The sequence below is a fragment of the Haemorhous mexicanus genome, chromosome 35 (assembly GCF_027477595.1).
Source record: "Haemorhous mexicanus isolate bHaeMex1 chromosome 35, bHaeMex1.pri, whole genome shotgun sequence".
NCBI classification, from domain to species: Eukaryota; Metazoa; Chordata; class Aves; order Passeriformes; family Fringillidae; genus Haemorhous; species Haemorhous mexicanus.
The window spans coordinates 160,567-185,067 of NC_082375.1; the positions used below are offsets into that span (position 1 = coordinate 160,567).

Consider the following 24,501-nt stretch of genomic DNA (forward strand, 5'->3'; position numbering starts at 1 on the left):
CCCTCCTCACCAATCTGGCGGCACAGGGCCCCCCCCAGCTGCCGGGCCCCACTGAGCAGCAGCCGCAGCACCGTGTCCCTTGTCCCCGCGTCCCCCCGGGACAGCTGCAGCAGGACATTGGCCGCGTCCTCCAGCCCCTCCTCCGAGCACGAGTGCGACGTCAGCACCTGGGGGTGCCACAGGAAGGGTTGGGGACACCTGGGGACAGCAGGGACACCCCCCTGCCCAGCCTGGCCCCCCTGGTACCTCCACGGAGAGCTGGAGCTGGCTCTCGGTCAGGCCCGTGGCCGCCAGCCGGGGGTCGGGACCACCCTCGGGGACCTTGGCAGGGGACTTGGAGCTCTTGGCAGGGGCTGGGGACAGCAGGGACACGGCGGTTGGGGTGGTGGCAGTGGGTGGGAGATGCCACCCCCACCCTGCCCAGGCTGCTCCCTGTGCCTGTCGTGATCCCCTGTGTCCCTGTCCCCATGTGCCATCCCTGCCACTGCATCCCCTTCATGTCTTATCTCTGTCCCTATCCTCATATCCCATCCCTGTTCCCATGTCCCCATCTCCTCCCCCGTGTCCCCCTCCACATTCCAATACCCTCATCTCTGTCCCCATGTTCCCCTCCCTATGTTCCCACCCTGTCTGTGTACTCTGTCCCCATCCCTGCCTGCGTCCCTGTCCCCCTGTCCCCATCCCCATCTTCCTGTTCCCATCCATGTCCTCTGTCCCTGTCCCCCCATCCCCATCTCCCTATCCCCGTCCCTTTGTCCCCATTTCCTGTCCCCCTATCCCCATCTCCCTGTCCCCATCCCCTTGTCCCCATTCCCTGTCCCCCGTCCCCATCCCCATCTCCCTGTCCCCATCCCCATCTCCCTGTCCCCGTCCCCCTGTCCCCATTCCTGTCCCCCCATCCCCATCCCTCACCCCCTGTCCCCATCCCTGTCCCCGTCCCCCTGCCCCTGTCCCCATCCCTCACCCCCTGTCCCCATCTCCCTGTCCCCCCATCCCCATCCCTGTCCCCCCATCCCCATCCCTGTTCCCCCATCCCCATCCCTGTCCCCCTGTCCCCATCCCCCTGTCCCCATTCCCTGTCCCCCTGTCCCCATTCATGTCCTCTGTCCCTGTCCCCCCATCCCCATCCCCTTGTCCCCATCCCTGTCCCCGTCCCCCTGTCCTTGTCCCCATCCCTCACCCCCTGTGCCCATCCCTGTTCCCCCATCCCCATCCCTGTCCCCCTGTCCCCATTCTCTGTCCCCCTGTCCCTGTCCCCCTGTCCCTGCCCCATCCCTGTCCCCCTGTCCCCATCCCTGTCCCCCTGTCCCCATCCCTGTCCCCACACTCACCCGCGGTTCCTCCAGCCGTGCCCGCTCCTCCTCCTCCTCCTCCTCCTCCTCCGTTGCCCCCCTGTCCCGGGGGGCTCCCGGGCGCTGCGGCCGCCCCCGTCCCCGTCCCTGTCCCCGTGCCACCCCCTGCAGCGGGCGGGGCGGGCGCGGGGGGGGCGGGGGCTCCGTTCTGGGGCGCTGCCCCCCCCTCGCCGGCCTTGCCCCCCTCGGGGAGGGCGATGGAGATGAGGGACAGGAGGCGCAGCAGCTTCTCGGTGAGGAGGGGGCTGCGGCGGATGACGCCGTGCGACAGCATGTTCATCAGCTGCCCCAGCGGCGACGCCTCCAGGCCCCCCCCGGCCGCCTCGGGCTCGGGGCCCCCCCCCGCCGCCCCCCGCCCGCGCCGACCCCTTCCCCTTCCGGCTCACGTTCATGTTGTCCAGCTTGACCAGCAGGTCCCAGAAATCCGTGGACAGCGAGCCGGATTGGGATTGGGGGGGCAGGGTTTGGGAGGGGGCGCCGGTGGGGGGGGGAGGGGGTGGGGGTGCTGGTGGGGTTTGGGGGGGTGGGGGAGGGCAAGGGCTGCCCCCCGATTTGGGGGGGCCGCGGTCGCGCTCCGGGTCGGTGGCGGGGTCTCGGCCTCGTTGTTGGGTGAAGTGGCTGGGGAAGACCTGGGGGAGGACGGGGGGGGTGCTGATGACCCCAAAACCATCCCAAAACCACCCCAAAACCAGCCCAGAGTCCCCTATGCCCCCCCATCCCAGGAAGCCTCAGTGACCCCCAGGCCCCACACGAGTTTTGGGGATCGTCCCCTGCCCAGGTGATGCTCCCTGTGCCACTGGGACGGACCCCAAGGGTGGGGAGGGTCCCCCAGCTGTGTCCCCAAGGTGTTGGGGGGCCTTCAACTGCCCTATGGAATGTTCCAGTGCCCCCCACAGGTTTCTCCAGTGACCCCCAGAGCCCTCCAGACACCCCTAATGTGCCCTGGTGCACCCCGGAATGTGCCAGTGCCCCCCAAAACCCTCAAGGAACCTCCCAGAAACCCAAGAATGGCATCTAGCATTCACCTGGAGATGCCCAAACCACCCCTTACCCTGCCAAAAACCCCTCAAGGAACATCCCAGAAACCCAAAAACATCTCTGAATTTCCTCTATGTTCCCCAAAGAGCCCAAACCACCCCTCAATGTGCTAAAAACTCTTCCAGAAACCTCCCAAAAACCCAATTATGTTCCAAATTTTCCCCCAAAGAGCCCCAAACCACCCCTCAATGTGCTAAAAACCTTCCAGAAACTTCCCAAAAACCCAATTATGTTCCCCAATTTCCTCCAAAGAGCCCAAAACCACCCCTCAATGTGCCAAAACTCTTCCAGGAACCTCCCAAAAACCCAATTATGTTCCCCAATTTTCCCTCAAAGAGCCCCAAACCACCCCTCAATGTGCTAAAAACCTTCCAGAAACTTCCCAAAAACCCAATTATGTTCCAAATTTTCCCCCAAAGAGCCCAAAACCACCCCTTAACATGCCAAAACTCTTCCAGAAACCTCCCAAAAACCCAATTATGTTCCAAATTTCCCCCCAAAGAGCCCCAAACCACCCCTCAATGTGCTAAAAACCTTCCAGAAACCTCCCAAAAATCCAATGATGTTCCAAATTTTCCCCAAAAGAGCCCCAGACCACCCCTCAATGTGCTAAAAACCTTCCAGAAACCTCCCAAAAACCCAATTATGTTCCAAATTTTCCCCAAAGAGCCCCAAACCATCCCTGAATGTGCTAAAAACCTTCCAGAAACTTCCCAAAAACCCAATTATGTTCCCCAATTTCCTCCAAAGAGCCCAAAACCACCCCTCAATGTGCTAAAAACCTTCCAGAAACCTCCCAAAAACCCAATTATGTTCCAAATTTTCCCCAAAGAGCCCCAAACCACCACTCAATGTGCTAAAAACCTTCCAGAAACCTCCCAAAAACCCAATTATGTTCCAAATTTTCCCCCAAAGAGCCCAAAACCACCCCTCAATGTACTAAAAACCTTCCAGAAAACTCCCAAAAACCCAATTATGTTCCAAATTTTCCCCCAAAGAGCCACAGACCACCCCTCAATGTGCTAAAAACCTTCCAGAAAACTCCCAAAAACCCAATTATGTTCCCGAATTTCCCCCAAAGAGCCCAAACCACCCCTCAATGTGCTAAAAACCTTCCAGAATCCTCCCAAAAACCCAATTATGTTCCAAATTTTCCCCCAAAGAACCCCAAACCACCCCTCAATGTGCTAAAAATCTTCCAGAAACCTCCCAAAAACCCAATTATGTTCCCCAATTTCCTCCAAAGAGCCCAAAACCACCCCTTAATGTGCCAAAACTCTTCCAGGAACCTCCCAAAAACCCAATTATGTTCCCCAATTTCCTCCAAAGAGCCGAAAACCACCCCTCAATGTGCCAAAACTCTTCCAGAAACCTCCCAAAAACCCAATTATGTTCCCCAATTTCCTCCAAAGAGCCCCAAACCACCCCTCAATGTGCTAAAAACCTTCCAGAAAACTCCCAAAAACCCAATTATGTTCCAAATTTTCCCCCAAAGAGCCCCAAACCACCCCTTAACATGCCAAAACACCCTCCAGGAACCTCCCAAAAACCCAACAACGGGCTCTAGCTCTCCCTAATTTCCCCCAAATCACCCTTTAGCACCCCAAAAACCTTCAAAGAACCTCCCAAACACCCAATAACACTCCCCAATTCCCCTCCAAGAGCCCCGAACCCGCTCCAGCAGCCCCACCTTGGCCAGCTGGATGAGGGTGTCCAGCACGTGCCGGCACACCACGGGCGCGGCCTGCGGGTGGATGTGCACGGCGGAGCCGGCGGCCGCCGCGTGTTTCTCCGTGTGCTTGCGGCCGGGCACGCGCTGGATCTGGAAGATGTTGGTCCTGCAGCCCAAGGCCGCGTCCATGGACACGGAGAGCCAGGAGAGCTGCCCGGAGCTGCGCGATTCCATGCGGTGCAGCAGGTCCAGCCCGCGCGGCTCCGCGGCCGAACCGGGCCCGGAGCGGCTCCCGCCCCCGCGGCCCCGCGGCCGCTCCTCGGCGCCCGGCCCGGGGGTCCCGCGGGGGGTCTCGAGGCACAGCTCGCTCTCGCTGCTGCGCTGCAGGATGGACAGCAGGCTGCGGACCACCCAGCCCCGCGTGGGAGCGTGGTAGCAGAGGTTGCGCAGGACGCGGTGCAGGCGGCTGGTGTTCAGCTTGGGCTCGTCCACGAAGAGCAGCACCAGCAGGCAGGACAGGGCCTCGTGGTCCAGCAGCAGGCGCCCCCGCAGGCGCAGCAGGCTGTCCACGCTGCTGCCCGCCGGCCTGGGGATGGGGGATAGCCAGGAGTGACCCAAGAGACCCAAAACAGACCCCAAACTGACCTAAACCAACCCCAAACTGACCTGTCCACGCTGCTGACTGCCACCTTGGGGATGGGGGACAGCCAGGAGTGACCCAAAGTGACCCAAGACAGACCCCAAACTGACCTAAACCAACCCCAAACTGGCCAAAAACAGACCCCAAACTGACCTAAACCAACCCAAACTGCCCTGTCCACACTGCTGACTGCCACCTTGGGGATGGGGGATAGCCAGGAGTGACCCAAGTGACCCAAAACAGACCCCAAACTGACCTAAACAGACCCAAACTGGCCCAAGACAGACCCCAAACTGCCCTGTCCATGCTGCTGACTGCCGGCCTGGGGATGGGGGATAGCCAGGAGTGACCCAAAGTGACCCAAGACAGACCCCAAACTGACCTAAACCAACCCCAAACTGGCCCAAAACAGACCCCAAACTGACCTAAACCTACCTCAAACTGGCCCAAAACAGACCCCAGACTGACCTAAACCAACCCTGAACTGTTCTGTCCACACTGCTGACTGCCAGCCTGGGGATGGGGGATAGCCAGGAGTGACCCAAAGTGACCCAAGACAGACCCCAAACTGACCTAAACCAACTCCAAACTGGCCAAAAACAGGCCTCAAACTGACCTAAACCAACCCCAAACTGCTCTGTCCACTCTGCTGCCTGCTGGCCTGGGGACATGGTTCTACCCCAACGGATCCCAAACTGACCCCTAAACGAAGCCCAAAGAGACCCTGACACCCCCTCCCCTCTCAGATTGTCACCCCCACCCCACAGCCGTGCCCCACAGCCGTGCCCCCGCCCCACTGACCTGCTGTGGGTGCCGGTGCCCCCCATGTGGAAGGTGCCCCCCCTCTGCACCGCCAGCCGCGTGTACTGAACGCCCCGGTTCCCGCTGAGCCGGCTGGTGAACGCTGCGGGGACAGGGACAGGGCTGTCACACAGAGGGGACACGGCACGGACTGGGGACACCGGGGATGTGTCACACAGAGGGGACACGGCACGGACTGGGGACACCGGGGATGTGTCACACAGAGGGGACACGGCACGGACTGGGGACACTGGGGTGTGTCACACACTGGGGACACCGGGGATGTGTCACTCAGAGGGGACACGGCACGGACTGGGGACACTGGGGTGTGTCACACACTGGGGACACCGGGGATGTGTCACACAGAGGGGACACGGCACGGACTGTGGACACCGGGGACGTGTCACACACTGGGGACACCGGGGATGTGTCACACAGAGGGGACACGGCACGGACTGGGGACACTGGGGGTGTGTCACACACTGGGGACACCGGGGATGTGTCACACAGAGGGGACACGGCACGGACTGGGGACACTGGGGACGTGTCATACAGCAGGGACACTGGGGACGTGTCACACACTGAGGACACCAGGGATTTGTCACACAGGGGAGACATGTCACATACTGGGGACAGGGGGAAACTGAGGGAATCAGGGTGGGGACACAGGGAATGAGGGGCAGAGGGAACTGGGGGGAGGATGAAAGAACTGGGGGGGACATAGAGGGATTCAGGGGACAGAGAGAATTTGGGGGGACACAGAGAGAACTGGAGAGGGCAGAGAGAACTGGGGGAGGCAAAGGGAGCTGGGGATGCAGAGAGAATTGGGGGGGACACAGAGAAGTGGGGACACGGAACTGGGGGGACACAAAAGGATTAGGGGGCAGAGGGAATTGTGGGGGACAGAGGGATTTGGGGGGACACAGAAGGAATTGGGCGGGACAGAGGGAGTTCAGGCTGCAGAGAGAACTGGGGGGGACGTAGAACTGGGGGGACACAGCGGGGACACAGAGGGAATCAGGGGGCAGAAAGAATTGGGAGGAGCAAAGGGAATTGGGGGCTGCATAAAGAATTGGGGGGGGGGACACAGAGGGGTTTGGGGGGACACAGAGGGGTTTTTGGGGGGCAGCAGGACAGGTCCCCCCTCACCGGGGCTGCGCAGGATGGCCGAGAGCGCCGAGGTGCTGGAGTGGCCGAAGAGGCGCTCGTGCATGAGCTGCCGCTGCCGCGCCTCCTGCTCACGCCGCAGCGCCTGCGCCTCGGCCGCGATGTCCGGCGGCATCACGGCCAGCACCGAGTCCTCCATGTCCTCCAGCACCGAGCGCCGCAGCTCGGACGGCAGCGTCTGGATGAACGTCACCGGGTCCATGGGCGCGTCCGAGCCCGTGGCCTGAGCCAGCTCCCGCCGCTGCTGCTCCGCCCGCTGCTGCGCCAGCACCTGTGGGGGACAGCGCTGGGACACGGCCCGGCCGGACGGGGCCGCGGCCATAAAGAGGCCACACCCCTATGGGGACATGTCCCAGAGGGCACACCCGGAGAGACCACGCCCCTAAGAGGCCACACCCTGAGAGATCACACCCCTAAGAGGCCACACCCCTAAGAGGCCACACCCTTAAGGGGACACGTCCCAAAGAGGGCACACCCGGAGAGACCACGCCCAAAAGAGGCCACACCCCTATGGGGACATGTCCCAAAGAGGGCACACCCTGAGAGACCACGCCCCAAAGAGGCCACACCCCTATGGGGACATGTCCCCGAGGCCACACCCGGAGAGACCACGCCCCAAAGAGGCCACACCCCTATGGGGACATGTCCCAAAGAGGGCACACCCTGACAGGCCACGCCCCTAAGAGGCCACACCCTGAGAGACCACAACCCTAAGAGGCCACACCCCTAAGAGGCCACACCCTTAAGGGGACATGTCCCAAAGAGGGCACACCCTGAGAGACCACGCCCCAGAGGGCACAACCCTAAGGGGACATGTCCCAAAGAGGGCACACCCTGAGAGACCATGCCCCAAAGAGGCCACACCCCTATGGGGACATGTCCCAGAGGCCACACCCTGAGAGAGCACACCCCTAAGAGGCCACACCCCTAAGGGGACATGTCCCAAAGAGGGCACACCCTGAGAGACCACACCCTAGAGGGCACAACCCTAAGGGGACATGTCCCAAAGATGCCACACCCTGAGAGACCACGCCCCAAAGAGGCCACACCCCTATGGGGACATGTCCCAAAGAGGGCACACCCTGAGAGACCACGCCCCAAAGAGGCCACACCCCTATGGGGACATGTCCCAAAGAGGGCACACCCTGACAGGCCACGCCCCTAAGAGGCCACACCCTGAGAGATCACACCCCTAAGAGGCCACACCCTTAAGGGGACATGTCCCAAAGAGGGCACACCCTGAGAGACCACGCCCCAAAGAGGCCACAGCCCTATGGGGACATGTCCCAGAGGCCACACCCTGAGAGAGCACACCCCTAAGAGGCCACACCCCTAAGGGGACATGTCCCAAAGAGGGCACACCCTGAGAAACCACGCCCCAAACATGCCACACCCCTATGGGGACATGTCCCAAAGAGGGCACACCCTGAGAGACCATGCCCCAAAGAGGCCACACCCTTATGGGGACATGTCCTAGAGGCCACACCCTGAGAGAGCACACCCCTAAGAGGCCACACCTGGAGAGACCACGCCCCAAAGATGCCACAACCTGAGAGACCACACCCCATAGAGGCCACACCTCCACGTGGACACACCCCAGAAGGCCACACCCCAAAGAGACCACACCCATCCTTTAACCTACCCAGAGACCACACCCCTCCCTTAGCCCTGCCTAAAGACCACACCCAATCCAGAGCCCCGCCCACTCTATGGCCACACCCACCTCCTCCTGGATGGCCGGGGGCAGCGCCGCCAGGAACTCGGGGCTGACCTCGGTGAGGCCGGGATTGGCCACCACGGGAGGGGCGGGGCTGGCGGTGGGCGGGGCCCGCGCAGGTGGGCGGATCCCCAGCTGGTTCTGCAGCACCTCCCGCCTGATGTCATCGGGTAAGGCGGCCAGGAAGGACGGGTCCACGCCCTCGGGGAGGCTGATCCCTGTGACACATCGGGGACATGTTGGGGACACCCCGGGGAATGGATTGGAACCTTCCAGGGATGTCCCTAAAAGCCTTTGGGGACACCCTGAAATCTCCCAGGGACACCCCTAAAAACTCCCAGGGGGACAGGGAAGGTGACAGAGGGGACATGGAGCGGCAGGGGGGGTGGCACTGACCAGCCAGAGGGGTCACAGGACCAGCCAGAGGGGACACAGGGGTGTCACTGATCAGCAAGAGGGGACACAGAGGTGGCACTGACCGGCCAGAGAGGACACAGGGGTGTCACTCACAGGGGACACAGGGGTGTCACTGGCTGGTGACAGGGGACACAGGGGTGTCACTGACCACTGACAGAGGACACAGGGGTGTCACGGGCCGGTGACAGGGGACACAGAGGTGGCACTGACCACTGACAGAGGACACAGGGGTGGCACTGGCCAGTGACAGGGGACACAGGGGTGTCACTGGCCGGTGACAGGGGACACAGGGGTGTCACTGATCGGTGACAGGGGACACAGGGGTGTCACTGACCGGCTAGAGAGGACACAGGGGTGTCACTCACAGAGGACACAGGGGTGTCACTGGCCGGTGACAGGGGACACAGGGGTGTCACTGACCACTGACAGAGGACACAGGGGTGTCACTGACCACTGACAGAGGACACAGGGGTGGCACTGGCCGGCCAGAGAGGACACAGGGGTGTCACTCACAGGGGACACAGGGGTGTCACTGATCGGTGACAGAGGACACAGGGGTGGCACTGGCCGGTGACAGGGGACACAGGGGTGTCACTGACCAGTGACAGGGGACACAGTGGTGTCACTGATCGGTGACAGGGGACACAGGGGTCTCACTGACCACTAACAGAGGACACAGGGGTGGCACTGACCGGTGACAGGGGACACAGGGGTGTCACGGATCGGTGACAGGGGACACAGAGGTGGCACTGACCGGTGACAGGGGACACAGTGGTGTCACTGACCACTGATAGAGGACACAGGGGTGTCACTGGCCGGTGACAGGGGACACAGGGGTGTCACTGGCCGGTGACAGGGGACACAAAGGTGGCACTGACCAGTGACAAGGGACACAGGGGTGTCACTGATCGGTGACAGGGGACACAGGGGTGTCACTGATCGGTGACAGGGGACACAGGGGTGGCACTGATCGGTGACAGGGGACACAGGGGTGTCACTGACCAGTGACAGGGGACACAGGGGTGTCACTGACCAGTGACAGGGGACACAGGGGTGTCACTGGCCGGTGACAGGGGACACAGGGGTGTCACTGGCCGGTGACAGGGGACACAGAGGTGGCACTGACCGGCCAGCGGATCCTCCTCCTCGCTGCTGGTGGACGGCAGCGGCTCCTCCAGGATCCCCCGTGAGTCGGCCCCGGAAATGGCCCCGGCCGAGTCCCGGGTGGACGAACTCTCCGAGGATGAGGCTGGGGGGGAGCTGGGGGTGACATCACAGAGCTGTGACATCAGCAAGGAGGGGACAGCCCAAAACCACGACCCCTCCCCAAAACCACGACCTCCCCATTTCCCACTGAGAGCAGGGGGAAGGGGAGGCTCTCACCTATCGTCCGGAGGCTGAGCGGTGTCGGGGGGGGCGGGAGGGGGTCCTTGGGGGGTTCCAGGGGGGTTCTGAGGGGCTGTGGGGGCAGAGGGAGCCCCCCCAGACTCTTCCAAGGTGCAGGAGGCCAAACTCGAGGTGTCCATGGGGGACCCCTCCAGCTGGCTGCTCACGGCCGTCAGCGCGTCCGAGTCCTCCGCCCGCTCCGGTGACAGCGATGCTGGCAGGGGGGGACAGCACACTGGAGCCCCCCCAAACCTGGGGAGACTTCCCCCCACCCCAAAAAGGAGAAAACCCCAAAAATCCAGGAGATCCCCCCAAAACCAAGCACTTACTGATGGTGGGGGCAGGTGACAGCTCCATCTGAGTGGCCTCAGCATCTTGGGGGGGTCGTCCAGGCCCCCCCTCTTCGTGTTCAGGGGGCTGGGGGGGGCGAGCAGGGATTTGGGGGGCTCCTGGGGGGGTGTCTGGGGTGGTCGGTGTCGGTTCCAGCATCACCAGTGTCCGGTGGGGACCGGGAGGGGGGGTCTCTCCCGGGGTCCCGCTGTGTTCTGGGAGGGGGACGGGTGGGACACACGCAGGGATCAACATTGGGGGGGACCCAGAAATTTTGGAGGCCCCCCCCCGCCCCTCAAAACCTTCCTTTTTTCCCCATTTTGGGGAATCCCAGACATCCAGCTGTGCCCTAAAATGAGAGGGGGTCCCCAGTGGGGATAGGAGAGGGTTTGGGGGGGAAGGAGACAATTCTGGGGGTGGGGGGAGGAGACAATTTACAGGGAGGAGAAAATTTGGGGGGAGGAGACAATGTAGGGGTGGAGACCATTTTGGAGAGGGGAGGAAACAATTGAGGGCAGGACACATCCCACCCCTAAAGCTAAACCACCCCCTCCAAACCCCTTAAACCTCCCCATTCAACCCCTCCCTAAAAACCCCAAAAAAACCCCTTAAAACCCCCCCAAAACCACCAGATTTCCCCATTTGAACCCCACTGTGCCCCCATCCTGGATGTGCTGGTGGGGTGAGGGGATGTCTAAGCCCCCTGGGACCCCCGGGACCCCCCGGCTCCGGCGGCGCGCGCCGCGCGAGGAAGACAGTAGAATGTATAGTTATCTCCGAGACGGGGGTGTGACCCTCCAACTATACAATCTACTACCTCAGCCCGCGCGGCGCCAGCTCCAGGGGGGGATTCGGGGGGTTTTTTTTGGTGGGGAGGGGTCCGGCCGTTGAAAGGTTTTGGGGGTGTCCAGGTGAGCTGAGGGGATTTACCTGGGGGGGTGACGTCGGCCGAAGCGGGGCCGGCTTTGGACGCCGCGTCCTGCGGGAGATGGGAAGGTGGGGAATGAAGGAGGGACCCTTCCCCACGTCCCGGGGAGGTTTTGGGGGGGTTTTTTGGGGGTCTCTCACCTGGGTCTCCACCCCGTCCTTGTCCTCGGCGCCGCGCTCGGCGCCTTTGGCCTCGTCCTCGGCCGCCTGGCGCCGGCGCTTCTCGCGCCGCTCGTCCAGCTCCTCGTCCCGCAGCGCCTCCAGCCGGGCCAGGATGGGCACCTTGACCACTGGGGGGGGGAAATGGGGGGTTAGGGGTGGGTGGGACCCCCAGGATGGGCACCTTGATCACTGGGGGGGGGAAATGGGGGGTTAGGGGTGGGTGGGACCCCCAGGATGGGCACCTTGACCACTGCATGGGGGGTTTGGGGTGTGTGGGACCCCCAGGATGGGGGGGTTTGGGGTGTGTGGGACCCCCAGGATGGGCACCTTGACCACTGAGGGGGGGGAAATGGGGGGTTAGGGGTGGGTGGGACCCCCAGGATGGGCACCTTGACCACTGGGGGGGGGAAATGGGGGGTTAGGGGTGGGTGGGACCCCCAGGATGGGCACCTTGACCACTGGGGGGGGGGGAAATGGGGGGTTAGGGGTGTGTGGGACCCCCAGGATGGGCACCTTGACCACTGGGGGGGGAAATGGGGGGTTAGGGGTGTGTGGGACCCCCAGGATGGGCACCTTGACCACTGGGGGGGAAATGGGGGGTTAGGGGTGGGTGGGACCCCCAGGATGGGCACCTTGACCACTGCATGGGGGGTTTGGGGTGTGTGGGACCCCCAGGATGGGCACCTTGACCACTGGGGGGGTTTGGGGTGTGTGGGACCCCCAGGATGGGCACCTTGACCACTGTAGGGGAAGGAAGGGTGAGGCTCGAATGTCTGGGGGCTGCCCAGAGGGGGTCCTGGGGGGCTCCCAGGGGTCTGGGGGCTGTCCAGGGGGGTCCTGGGGGTCTCACCAGACACGCAGTCGTGCATGCTCTCGGCGTCCAGGACCTTGCACTCCTCGGTCCAGCGCGTCAGGGCCGTGGGGATGCTGGACAGGGTCCCTGGGGGGGGACAGGAGCTTTGGAGGCTGCAGAGGCCACGCCCCCAGAGGAACCACGCCCATCTCAGCCCACCCACCCCAAGACTGTCAATCAGCCAAGCTTACATCCCCCAAACCACACCCTACGAAGCCCCACCCCTTTCTCAAAGACCACACCCCCTTAGGCCCACCTCCTCTGTAGGCCCTGCCCCTGCTGTGTCCCCGTGTCTGGGCCGTGTTCTGGGGGTCTCTCCCCTGTGTCCCCAGGTGCCCCCCAGGTGTGCCCACTCACCTGCCTGGCTGTGGGTATCCTCCCCCATGTCCCCAGGTGTGCCCAGGTGTGCCCACTCACCTGGCTGTGGGTATGGCCCCCCCATGTGCCCAGGTGTGCCCACTCACCTGGCTGTGGGTATGGCCCCCCCATGTCCCCAGCTGTGCCCAGGTGTCCCCAGCTGTCCCCAGGTGTGCCCACTCGCCTGCCTGGCTGTGTGTATGCCCCCGCCATGTCCCCAGGTGTGCCCAGGTGTGCCCACTCACCTGGCTGTGTGTATACCCCACCATGTCCCAGGTGTGCCCAGGTGTGCCCACTCGTCTGCCTGGCTGTGGGTGTCCCCTCTGTCCCTAGGTGCCCTGAGGTGCCCCCAGGTACTCCCAGGTGTGCCCACTCGCCTGCCTGGCTGTGGGTGTCCCCTCTGTCCCTAGGTGCCCTGAGGTGCCCCCAGGTGTGCCCAGGTGCCCCCAGGTGTGCCCAGGTGTGCCCACTCGCCTGCCTGGCTGCCCGCGCTGCCCTGCTCGTGGAAGAAGTCATCCAGCAGCTCGTCGTCGGAGCGGGCGATGATGTGCACGTCCTCGTTGCCCACCAGCAGCCGCGCCCGGCCCCGGCTCTGCAGCGGGAGGCTGCTGCTCAGCTGCAGGATGTCTGCGGCCGCCGAGGGGCCCAGGAGCCTGGGGAGGGGGCACAGGGGGGTGTCAGGATTGTGGGACCCCCAGTTGGGGCTGTGGAACCCCAAGTTGGGGCTGTGGGACCCCCAGTTGGGGCTGTGGGACCCCCAGTTGGGGACACAGCCTGGCTGCTGCTCAGCTGCAGGATGTCTGCGGCTGCCAAGGGGCCCAGGAGCCTGGGGAGGGGGCACAGGGGTGTCAGAGGAGGGGCAGGGGGTGTTAACTGCGGTGTTGGGGGGCTGAGGGGGGTGTCAGGATTGTGGGACCCCCAGTTGGGGGTACAGCCTGGCTGCTGCTCAGCTGCAGGATGTCTGCGGCCGTCGAGGGGCCCAGGAGCCTGGGGAGGGGGCACAGGGGGGTCAGAGGGGGGCAGGGGGCATTCATGGGGGTGTTGGGGGGCTCAGGGGGGTGTGGGACCCCCAGTTGGGGACACAGCCTGGCTGCTGCTCAGCTGCAGGATGTCTGCGGCCGCCGAGGGGCCCAGGAGCCTGGGGAGGGGGCACAGGGGGGTCAGAGGGCATTCATGGGGGTGTTGGGGGGCTCAGGGGGGTGTCAGGATTGTAGGACCCCAAGTTGGGGCTGTGGGACCCCCAGTTGGGGCTGTGGGACCCCCAGTTGGGGGTACAGCCTGGCTGCTGCTCAGCTGCAGGATGTCTGCGGCCGTCGAGGGGCCCAGGAACCTGGGGAGGGGGCACAGGGGGTTCAGGGGGTGTTAATGGGGGTGTTGGGGGGCTCAGGGGGGTGTGGGACCCCAGGGAGCGGCTATGGCACAAGCCCAGGTAGTGGATGAGGATTCCCAGGGGAGTTTGGGTGACCCCCAAGGGGTCTCTGGACACTGCTGGGAGTGGTCACCCATTGCTGCAGGATTGGGGGGGTTTGAGGATGTTCCTTGGGAGGAGGGGGTTTGGATGTTCCAGGGGGAGTTTGGGTGACCCCGAGGGGTCTCTGGCCACTGCCGGCAGTGCTCACTCACTGCTGGAGGATCAGGGGAGGGTTTGAGGGTGTTCCCAGGGGGGTTTGGGTGACCCCAGGGGGGTTTGGGTGACCCCAGGGGGGTTTTGGGTGACCCCAAGGGGGTTTAGGTGACCCCAAGGGGGTTTGGATGACCCCAGGGGGGTTTTGGGTGACCCCAAGGAGGTTTGGATGACCCCAAGGAGGTTTAGGTGACCCCAAGGGGGTTTGGGTGACCCCAGGGGGGTTTTGGGTGACCCCAAGGGGTCTCTGGCCACTGCCAGCAGTGCTCACTCACCGCTGGAGGATCAGGGGAGGGTTTGAGGGTGTTCCCAGGGGGGTTTGGGTGACCCCAAGGGAGTTTTGGGTATTCCCAGGGGGGTTTGGGTGACCCAAAGGGGGTTTTGAGTGCTCCCAGCAGGGTTTGGGTGACCCCAAGGAGGTTTGAATGACCCCAAGGAGGTTTAGGTGACCCCAGGGGGGTTTTGGGTGACCCCAAGGAGATCTGGGTGACCCCAAGGGGTCTCTGGCCACGGCCAGCAGTGGTCACTTACTGCTGGAGGATCAGGGGAGGGTTTGAGGGTGTTCCCAGGGGGGTTTGGGTGACCCCAAGGGGGTTTTGGGTATTCCCAGGGGGTTTTGGGTGACCCCAAGGAGGTTTAGGTGACCCCAAGGGGGTTTGGGTGACCCCAGGGGGGTTTTGGGTGACCCCGAGGGGTCTCTGGCCACTGCCAGCAGTGCTCACTCACCGCTGCAGGATCAGGGGGGGGTTTGAGGGTGTTCCCAGGGGGGTTTGGGTGACCCCAAGGGGGTTTTGGGTATTCCCAGGGGGGTTTGGGTGACCCAAAGGGGGTTTTGAGTGCTCCCAGCAGGGTTTGGGTGACCCCAAGGAGGTTTGAATGACCCCAAGGAGGTTTAGGTGACCCTAGGGGGGTTTTGGGTGACCCCAAGGAGATCTGGGTGACCCCAAGGGGTCTCTGGCCACGGCCAGCAGTGGTCACTTACTGCTGGAGGATCAGGGGAGGGTTTGAGGGTGTTCCCAGGGGGGTTTGGGTGACCCAAAGGGGGTTTTGGGTATTCCCAGGGGGGTTTGGGCGACCCAAAGGGTGTTTGGATGACCCCAAGGAGGTTTAGGTGACCCCAGGGGGGTTTTGGGTGACCCCAAGGGGTCTCTGGCCACTGCCAGCAGTGGTCACTCACTGCTGGAGGATCGGGGGGGGGTTTGAGGGTGTTCCCAGGGGGGTTTGGGTGACCCAAAGGGGGTTTTGAGTGCTCCCAGGAGGGTTTGGATGACCCCAAGGAGGTTTAGGTGACCCCAAGGAGGTTTAGGTGACCCCAGGGGGGTTTTGGGTGACCCCAAGGAGATCTGGGTGACCCCAAGGGGTCTCTGGCCACTGCCAGCAGTGCTCACTCACCGCTGCAGGATCAGGGGAGGGGTTTGAGGGTGTTCCCAGGGGGGTTTGGGTCACCCCAAGGGGGTTTGGGTGACCCCAAGGAGGTTTGGATGACCCCAAGGAGGTTTAGGTGACCCCAAGGGGGTTTGGGTGACCCCAAGGAGATCTGGGTGACCCCAAGGGGTGTCTGGCCACTGCCAGCAGTGCTCACTCACCGCTGCAGGATCAGGAGAGGGTTTGAGGGTGTTCCCAGGGGGGTTTGGGTCACCCCAAGGGGGTTTTGGCTATTCCCAAGGAGGTTTGGGTGACCCCAAGGGGGTTTGGGTGACCCCAAGGAGGTTTAGGTGACCCCAAGGAGATCTGGGTGACCCCAAGGGGTGTCTGGCCACTGCCAGCAGTGCTCACTCACCGCTGCAGGATCAGGGGGGGGTTTGGCTGCCGGGCCCCCGGGTAGTGGACGTGGATGGTGTGGCCGGCGTTGGCCGTGAGCTGCCGCAGCGTGCGCTGGCTCCGGCCCAGCCCCTGGGCCAGGCGGGCGCCCCCCGGGCCGGCCCCCAGCCCCAGCCCCCCGTGCTCGGCGTGCCGCACCAGCAGAGGGTGGCTGGCAGGGATGTTCCCGGGGGATGGCGGGATGTCAGCTGGAACGGGGGAAATGGGGGGTCAGACACCCCGAAAACCACGGGGAGGGGAGAAATGGGGGGTCAGACACCCTAAAAACCACGGGGAGGGAGAAATGGGGGGTCAGACATCCCAAAAACCATGGGAGGAATTGGGGAAAACACCCCAAAAACCACAGGGAGGGGAGAAAGGGGGGTGATACATCCCAAAAACCACAGGGAGGGGGGAAATAGGGGGTCAGACACCCCAAAAACCACGGGGAGGGGAGAAATGGGGGGTGATACATCCCAAAAACCAAGTGGAGGGGAGAAATGGGGGGTCAGACATCCCAAAATCCATGGGGAGGGGACAAAGGGGGGGTGAGACACCCCAGAAACCACGGGGAGGGAGAAATGGGGGGTGATACATCCCAAAAACCACGGGGAGAGAGAAACGGGGGGTCAGACACCCCAAAAACCACGGGGAGGGAGAAATGGGGGGTGATTCATCCCAAAAACCACAGGGAGGGGGGAAATAGAGGGTCAGACACCCCAAAAACCACAGGGGAGGGAGAAATGGGGGGTGAGACACCCCAAAAACCAAGGGGAAGGGAGAAATGGGGGGTCAGACACCCTAAAAACCACGGGGAGGGAGAAATGGGGGGGTGAGACACCCCGAAAACCACGGGGAGGGGAGAAATGGGGGGTCAGACATCCCAAAAACCACAGGGAGGGGGGAAATGGGGGTGATACATCCCAAAAACCACGGGGAGGGGGGAAATAGGGGGTCAGACACCTCGAAAACCACGGGGAGGGGGAAATGGGGGGTCAGACACCCTAAAAACCATGGGAGGAATTGGGGAAAACACCCCAAAAACCACAGGGAGGGGAGAAAGGGGGGGATGATACATCCCAAAAACCACAGGGAGGGGAGAAATGGGGGGTCAGACATCCCAAAAACCACGGGGAGGGGAGAAATGGGGGGTGATACATCCCAAAAACCACAGGGAGGGGAGAAAGGGGGGGGGTCAGACACCCTAAAAACCACAGGGAGGGGGGAAATGGGGGGGTCAGACACCCTAAAAACCATGGGAGGAATTGGGGAAAACACCCTAAAAACCACAGAGGGACAAAACTGGGGGGGCTAGGGGGAGGGTGTGACCCTTTCCTGACCCCCTCCATGTGACAAACGGGGTGGGGACACCCCATTTTTTTCCTCTCCGTGCCTCCCAGTGCCCTTCAGTCCCTGCCAGTGCCTCCCAATTCCCTCCCAGTCCTGTCTCAAGTGTCCCCAGATCCCCTCCCAGTCCTTCCCAGTGCCTCCCAGTCTCTCCCAGTCCCCCCCAGCACCCTCCCAGTCTCTCCCAGTCTCTCCCAGTCCTCCCCAGTGCCCTCCCAGTCCCTCCCAGTCCCTCCCAGTGCCGTACTGGGGCTGGAGAACATGTTGTCAAACTCGATGATGAGGTCGTCGTCGCGGTCGAAGCGCTCGAAGCGCACGAGGGGCGAGGCGTTCATGTCGGGGTAATCCTCATCCAGCTCCATCTCCGAGCCATCATCATCATCCTCCTCCTCCTCACCTTCCTCACCCTCCTCATCGTCCTGGCAGGGCCCACCAGGGGGTCAGTAGGCCCCAAATTGGGAGGTTTTGGCCCAAAATAGAACATCCCCCCTCGCCCCCAATCCAAAACTGAGGCATTTCACCCCAAAATAGCTCCCCCTGATCCAAAATTGGGGCATTTTGCCCCAAAACAGAACTCCTGACCCAAAACTGGGGGTACTCTGATCCAAAACAGCACCCCCTGACCCTAAATTGGGGGCAGCTTGACCCAAAATAGGGCACCCAAACCCCAAAAGCCATGCCCTGACCCCAAAAACGGGGCACAGCTACAAAGACCCCATTATTTAGGGGAACCCCAACCTTTGAGGGTGACCCCGATGTTTTGGGGGCACACCCGAGTTTTGGGGGTGCCCTCAGTGCCTTAACCCCACCTGATCATCCTCATCCTCCTCCTCCTCCTCTTCCTCCTCGTCCTGGCTGTCGTCCTCGTCCTCGTTGCTGCCGCTGCTGTCCTCCTCCTGTGTGTGCTCCTCCTCATCCTCAGGGTCCAGGATGTTCATGGAATCTGTGGGGAGGGGTCGGGGGGGGTCTGTAGGACCCTGAGACCCCCCCGGGACACCCCCAAATCCCCAACCCAAATTTCCCCTCTGATACCATAAGGAGGCCCCAGGTCACTCCAGCCCTGCGGCCCCCCCAGAGCCCTGGGGACCTCCCAGTCCCTCCCAGTCCCTCCCAGTGCCCCCCAAACCCTGTGCCCACCTTCACGGTTGGCCTGCAGTGTGGAGGCCTGGCTGAGGTTGGAGGGAGCCTCATCCATCAGAACGTCCTCCTGAGACTCGTCCTCGGCCGAGCGGCTCACTGGGGACAGGGGACATGGCTGGGGGTCAGCCTGATGGCCAGGGGGTCACTCTGATGGCCAGGGGTCACTCTGATGGCCAGGGGTCACTCTGATGGCCAGGGGTCAGCCTGATGGCCGGGGGTCAGCCTGATGCCCAGGGGTCACTCTGATGGCCAGGGGGTCACTCTGATGGCCAAGGGTGTCACTCTGATGGCCAGGGGTCACTCTGATGGCCAGGGGGTCAGCCTGATGGCCAAGGGGGTCACTCTGATGGCCGGGGGTCACTCTGATGGCCAGGGGTCACTCTGATGGCCAGGGGTCACTCTGATGGCCAGGGTCAGCCTGATGGCCAGGGGTCACTCTGATGGCCAGGGGTCACTCTGATGGCCAGGGGGTCACTCTGATGGCCAGGGGTCACTCTGATGGCCAGGGGGTCACTCTGATGGCCAGGGGTCAGCCTGATGGCCAGGGGGTCACTCTGATGGCCGGTGGTCACTCTGATGGCCAGAGGGTCACTCTGATGGCCAGGGGGTCACTCTGATGGCCAGGGGGTCACTCTGATGGCCAGGGGTCACTCTGATGGCCAGGGTCAGCCTGATGGCCAGGGGGTCAGCCTGCTGTCCAGTGGCCACCCTGATGTCCTGGAAGTCACCCCAAAGCCCAGTGGTCACTCCACTGCCCAGTGGTCACCCTGCTGTCCAGGGTGCCACCCTGCTGCCCAGTGGTCATCCTGCTGTCCAGGGTGTCACCCTGCTGCCCTGTGGTCACCCCAATGCCCAGAGGTCACCCTGCTGCCCTGTGGTCACTCTGCTACCCTGTGGTCACCCTGCTGCCCAGTGGTCACTCTGCTGCCCTGTGGTCACCCTGCTGCCCTGTGGTCACCCTGCTGTCCCTCACCGATGATGGCGCTGTTGCCGTCGGCGCCGTCCCTCTCCAGCAGCTCATCGATCAGATCCTCCAGCTCATTCTCCACCTGAGGGGGGGCACAGGGGGGGTTTGGGGGTGCTGGGGGGCACTCGGGGGTCTCGGGGGATTTGGGGAGGGGTCCCTGACCTGCATCTCCTGGGTGCTGAGCCCCTCGGGCTGCCCGGCCAGCACCACCGTGTCCCCCTCGGCCTCGCCGTCCATGTCCCCGTCGGCCGCCTCGGCCTGCGCCGCCTCCGCGTCCTCCTCGGGGGGCTCAGGGTCCCCAGGGTCCCCTGGGGGTCACAGGGGGGTCCTCAAGGGGGTCATGGGGCGTGGGGGACAGGGGGAACACAGGGGGACAGGGGGCAGGTAACAGAGAGGTGGGAGATGGGGGGAAATTGGGGGGCAGAAGAGGTGAGGGGGCAGTGGGGTGACCTGGGGTGACCAAGGACGGACTGGGAGGGCCAGGGGTGACACTGGGGGGTCCAGGGGGCCGTGGGTGACCCTGGGGGGCACTGGGGAGGGGGGGGTGGGGGCTGTGGGTGTGGCTGTGGGCATAGAGTGAACCTGAGGCTGTGGCCATGGGATGACACCAGGGGCGTGACCATGGGGTAACACTGGGGGGCTGTGGGTGACACGGGGGGCTGTGGGGTGACACGGGGGTGATCCCAGGGGGGTACCTCCATCGGGGGGTGCAGCCCCCGCCTCGCGGGCGCCCCCGTTGCCCTCGGCCTTGCTCTTGCTGGAGGAGCCCTTGGCCCCGAAGAGCCCGCTGGGCTGGTTCACGATGCGCGACAGTGTCTCCAGCGGCTTCAGCGCCGCGTTCACCGTGTTGGCCATGTTGGGGCTGGGGGAGCAGGGCTGGCACCCCAACTGGCAGGGACCCCAACCCACAGGGGACCCCCCCCCAAAACCAGCGGGGACACCAAAATCCAGCAGGGACCCCGAATCCAGCATGGACCCCTCCCCAAACCCAGCACTGACCCCAAACCCAGTGGGAACCTCCCCAAAATGCAGCAGGGACCCAGAACCAAGCAGGGACCCAAACCCATCAGGGACCCCAAACCCATCAGGGACCCCCCACCAAAACCCATCAGGGACGCCTCCAAAACCCAGACAGGACCCCAAATCCACTATGGCTCTCCTCAAGATACCCCAAAACGCCAACAAAACTCCCCCAAACCCCCTCAAAACCCCAACAAAGCTCCCCTGAAGACCTCTGAAAACCCCTCAAGACCCCCCCAAACCCCCTCAGGATGCCCCCTCACCCCCAGATGCCCCCTCACCTGGACAGGTCGAGGCTGTGGGGCACGCGGGCCAGGTCGTTGACCAGCCCCTTCTTGAGGAACAGGCGGATGATGTTGTTCATGCCGTTGTGGGGCGGCTTGGCCGCGCTGCTGTAGAAGCTCGAGGTGGACGGGCACGACTCCATGATGGTGCTGATGATGCACATGACGGCCTGGAGCCTGTGGGGACAGCACAGCGGTCACTCAGGGGGACAGTGGTCACTCCAGGGGGACACCAGTCACTCATGGGGATGGGGGATGCTCTGGGAGAAAGTGATCACTCCAGGGGACACCGGTAACTCAGGGGGGCAGGGGACTCTCTGGGGGACACTGGTCACTCCAGCGGGACACTGGTCATTCTGGGTGGACACCAACACCGTTGACTCCAGGGGGACAAGGGACACTGGTCATGTTGTGGGGGACAGAGGATGAGAGACACCGGTCACTTGGGGGGATAGGGGACACTGGGCAACGCTGGTCACTCCAGGGGGACAAGGGACACCGGTCATGTTGTGGGAGACAGAGGATGAGAGACACTGGTCACCTCCAGGCTGTCTCTGCAGCAGCTCCACATTGTCCCCAACCATCCCCAAGCTGTCCCCAGGCTCTCTGCAGTGACCCTCCATTGTCCCCATGCTATCCAATATCATCCCCAGGCCATCGCTGCAGTGTCCCCACGCTGTCCCCACACCATCCCCACACTGTCCCACATTGTCCACATACTGTCCTGAGCTGTCCCCACACTGTCCCCATGCTGCCCCCACGTTGTCCCCACGCTGTCCCCGTGCTGCCCCACATTGTCCCCAGCTGTCCCCACATTGTCCCCACGCTGTCCCCACACCATCCCCACACTGTCCCACATTGTCCACATACTGTCCTGAGCTGTCGCCACACTGTCCCCACACTGCCCCACACTGCCCCACACTGCCCCACACTGTCCCCATGCTGTCCCCAGCTGTCCCCACATTGTCCCCACGCTGTCCCCGTGCTGCCCCACATTGTCCCCACGCTGTCCCCATGCTGTCCCCACGCTGTCCCCACACCTGGCATGTTTCTCGGTGCTCTCGGCCATGGCCAGGGCGCGGCCGAGGGCGGCCTTGACCTCGTTGACCAGGGCCACCTGGGCATCGGTGCCACTGCCAGCCGCGGCCAGGCTGGCCAGGAAGAGCCGCGCCAGCGCCGGCGTGTCCTTGTCCTCGGCGTTCTGCTGGTGTGGCAGCAGGTGGTCCAGGACAAAGGCCAGCACACTGCAGTCCTGGGAGGACATGGGGGTCACACACCTGGACCCACGGCCAGGGGACACAAGGGACCCCAAGGTGTGGGGACAAGGGACCCCTGAGCACAGGGGACAGGACTGAGGTGACTGGGGGGACAGGGGACCCTAACAATCAAGGTGACAAGGCACCCTTCTTCAAAGGGTGACAAGTGACCCCTTCATCCCTGAGGTGACAGCAGACCCCAAAGCACAGGGAGTGACAGAACCCCCCCATGCACACCCAGACAGGGACACAGCTCCCCAGTGGCAGCGGCCACCCCTGTCCCTGCCCCTCCTGGTGGCCGTGTCCTCACAGTGTCACCTCCTTGATGAGCTCGGATTGCATCTCCCAGCACACCCTGGCAGACACACAGCTGTCCCTGTCCCTGTCTCTCCTGGTGGCCTGTCCTCACAGTGTCACCTCCTTGATGCGCTCAGACTGCATCTCCCAGCACAACCTGGCAGACACACGGCTGTCCCTGCCCCCTGTCCCTCCTGGTGGCAGTGTCCTCACAGTGTCACCTCCTTGATGAGCTCGGGCTGCCCCTCCCAGCACACCCTGGCAGACACACGGCTGTCCCTGCCCCCTGCCCCCCTGGTGGCCATGTCCTCGCAGTGTCACCTCCTTAATGAGCTCGGACTGCCCCTCCCAGCACACCCTGGCAGACACACAGCTGCCCCTGTCCCCTGTTTCTCCTGGTGGCCTGTCCCCACCGTGTCACCTCCTTGATGCGCTCAGACTGCCCCTCCCAGCACAGCCAGGCAGACACACGGCTGTCCCTGCCCCCTGCCCCCGCTGGTGGCCTGTCCCCGCGGTGTCACCTCCTTGATGCGCTCAGACTGCTCCTCCCAGCACACCCTGGCAGACACATGGCTGTCCCTGCCCCCTGCCCCCCCTGGTGGCCTGTCCCCACGGTGTCACCTCCTTGATGAGCTCGGACTGCCCCTCCCAGCACAGCCAGGCAGACACACAGCTGCCCCTGTCCCCTGTCTCTCCTGGTGGCCTGTCCCCACCGTGTCACCTCCTTGATGCGCTCAGACTGCCCCTCCCAGCACACCCAGGCAGACACACAGCTGTCCCTGCCCCCTGCCCCCCCTGGTGGCCTGTCCCCGCGGTGTCACCTCCTTGATGAGCTCGGACTGGCCCACGCTGTAGCTGTAGTTGGCGATCAGGGCGGCGATGCCCACGTAGGAGCGCACCAGCTCTGCCAGCAGCCGCAGGATGGTCGAGGTGGGCATCAGGGGCTTGGAGCCCCGCGCCCGGCCCCGCTCCTCACCGCGCTCCCCCTCCTTCTCCTTGCGGCCCTCGCGGCCCTCCTCGGGGCTGGATGCTGTGGGGACACGGGGACAGCGCAGGGGACAGTCAGGGGACACGGGGACAGTGCAGGGGACAGTCAGGGGACACGGGGTCAGCGGCAGGGGACAGTCAGGGGACACGGGGACAGTGCAGGGGAGAGTCAGGGGACAGTCAGGGGACACGGGGACAGCGGCAGGGGACAGTCAGGGGACATGGGGACAGCGGCAGGGGACACAGGGACAGCATCATGGGACACAGGGGAGCACCCTTAGGGGGCTCAAGGACCTTGGGGACATGGAGGGGACACTGGGGCCTCAGGGACTGAAGGGGTTTGGGGACCTCAGAGACATGGAAGGGACAGTGGGAACTCAGGGACGGGAGGGGCTCAGGGACCTTGGGGACACAGAGGGGACATCGGGATGTGTGGAGGTACGGAGGTGAGGTTAGGGGGGCTTGGGAGTATTGGGGTCACAAGGACACAGTGGGGACATCAAGGACAAGCAGGGGACACCAGGGGACTCGGGGGACAGTGCCACCTTCTCCCTGGGGGGTTCCCGAGGGCGGCGTCTCGGCCGAGGCTCCATCAGCAGCGAAAACCTGGGCCTGGGGAGTGGGGGGAGGGTCAGAGCCTGGAGGGGGCCCCCAAAACCCCACAGACCTCCAATGACACCCCCAGAGCCCCCCGTGGCACCCTCAGAGCCCCCTGCTACCCCCTCCCTCAAACATCAGTGACCCTGGGAATGCTGGGTCCTCCAAATCCCCCCTAACAGACCCCCAGACCCCCAAAATCACACCTGAGACCCCCTCAGCCCCCCCAAACCACACCTCAGCCCCCCTAAATCCCCTCCCAGTCCCCCCAAACTGCCTTTCAGTCCCCCCCAAATCCCTTCCTAGTTCCCCAAAGTTGCCCCTCAGCCCCCCAAACCTCCCCCCAGTCCCCCAAACCACCCC

General features: G+C 63.5%; 1 protein-coding gene across 1 annotated transcript in view; it reads right to left on the bottom strand.

The window, feature by feature from the left end:
- HUWE1 (HECT, UBA and WWE domain containing E3 ubiquitin protein ligase 1) overlaps window positions 1–24,501 on the bottom strand; it is a 75,016-nt gene that overhangs the window by 16,321 nt on the left and 34,194 nt on the right. The window contains 26 exon segments of the mRNA XM_059872430.1: window positions 11–167; window positions 247–353; window positions 1,332–1,704; window positions 1,706–1,981; window positions 4,081–4,648; window positions 5,504–5,606; window positions 6,653–6,941; window positions 8,394–8,605; window positions 9,931–10,064; window positions 10,188–10,404; window positions 10,520–10,735; window positions 11,451–11,499; window positions 11,589–11,737; window positions 12,460–12,549; window positions 13,294–13,472; window positions 16,224–16,452; window positions 17,838–18,009; window positions 18,400–18,533; window positions 18,728–18,826; window positions 19,704–19,779; window positions 19,860–20,005; window positions 20,393–20,559; window positions 20,999–21,178; window positions 22,042–22,253; window positions 23,376–23,584; window positions 24,087–24,153. Of these exon segments, the coding sequence (XP_059728413.1) occupies window positions 11–167; window positions 247–353; window positions 1,332–1,704; window positions 1,706–1,981; window positions 4,081–4,648; window positions 5,504–5,606; window positions 6,653–6,941; window positions 8,394–8,605; window positions 9,931–10,064; window positions 10,188–10,404; window positions 10,520–10,735; window positions 11,451–11,499; window positions 11,589–11,737; window positions 12,460–12,549; window positions 13,294–13,472; window positions 16,224–16,452; window positions 17,838–18,009; window positions 18,400–18,533; window positions 18,728–18,826; window positions 19,704–19,779; window positions 19,860–20,005; window positions 20,393–20,559; window positions 20,999–21,178; window positions 22,042–22,253; window positions 23,376–23,584; window positions 24,087–24,153 (4,810 nt within the window).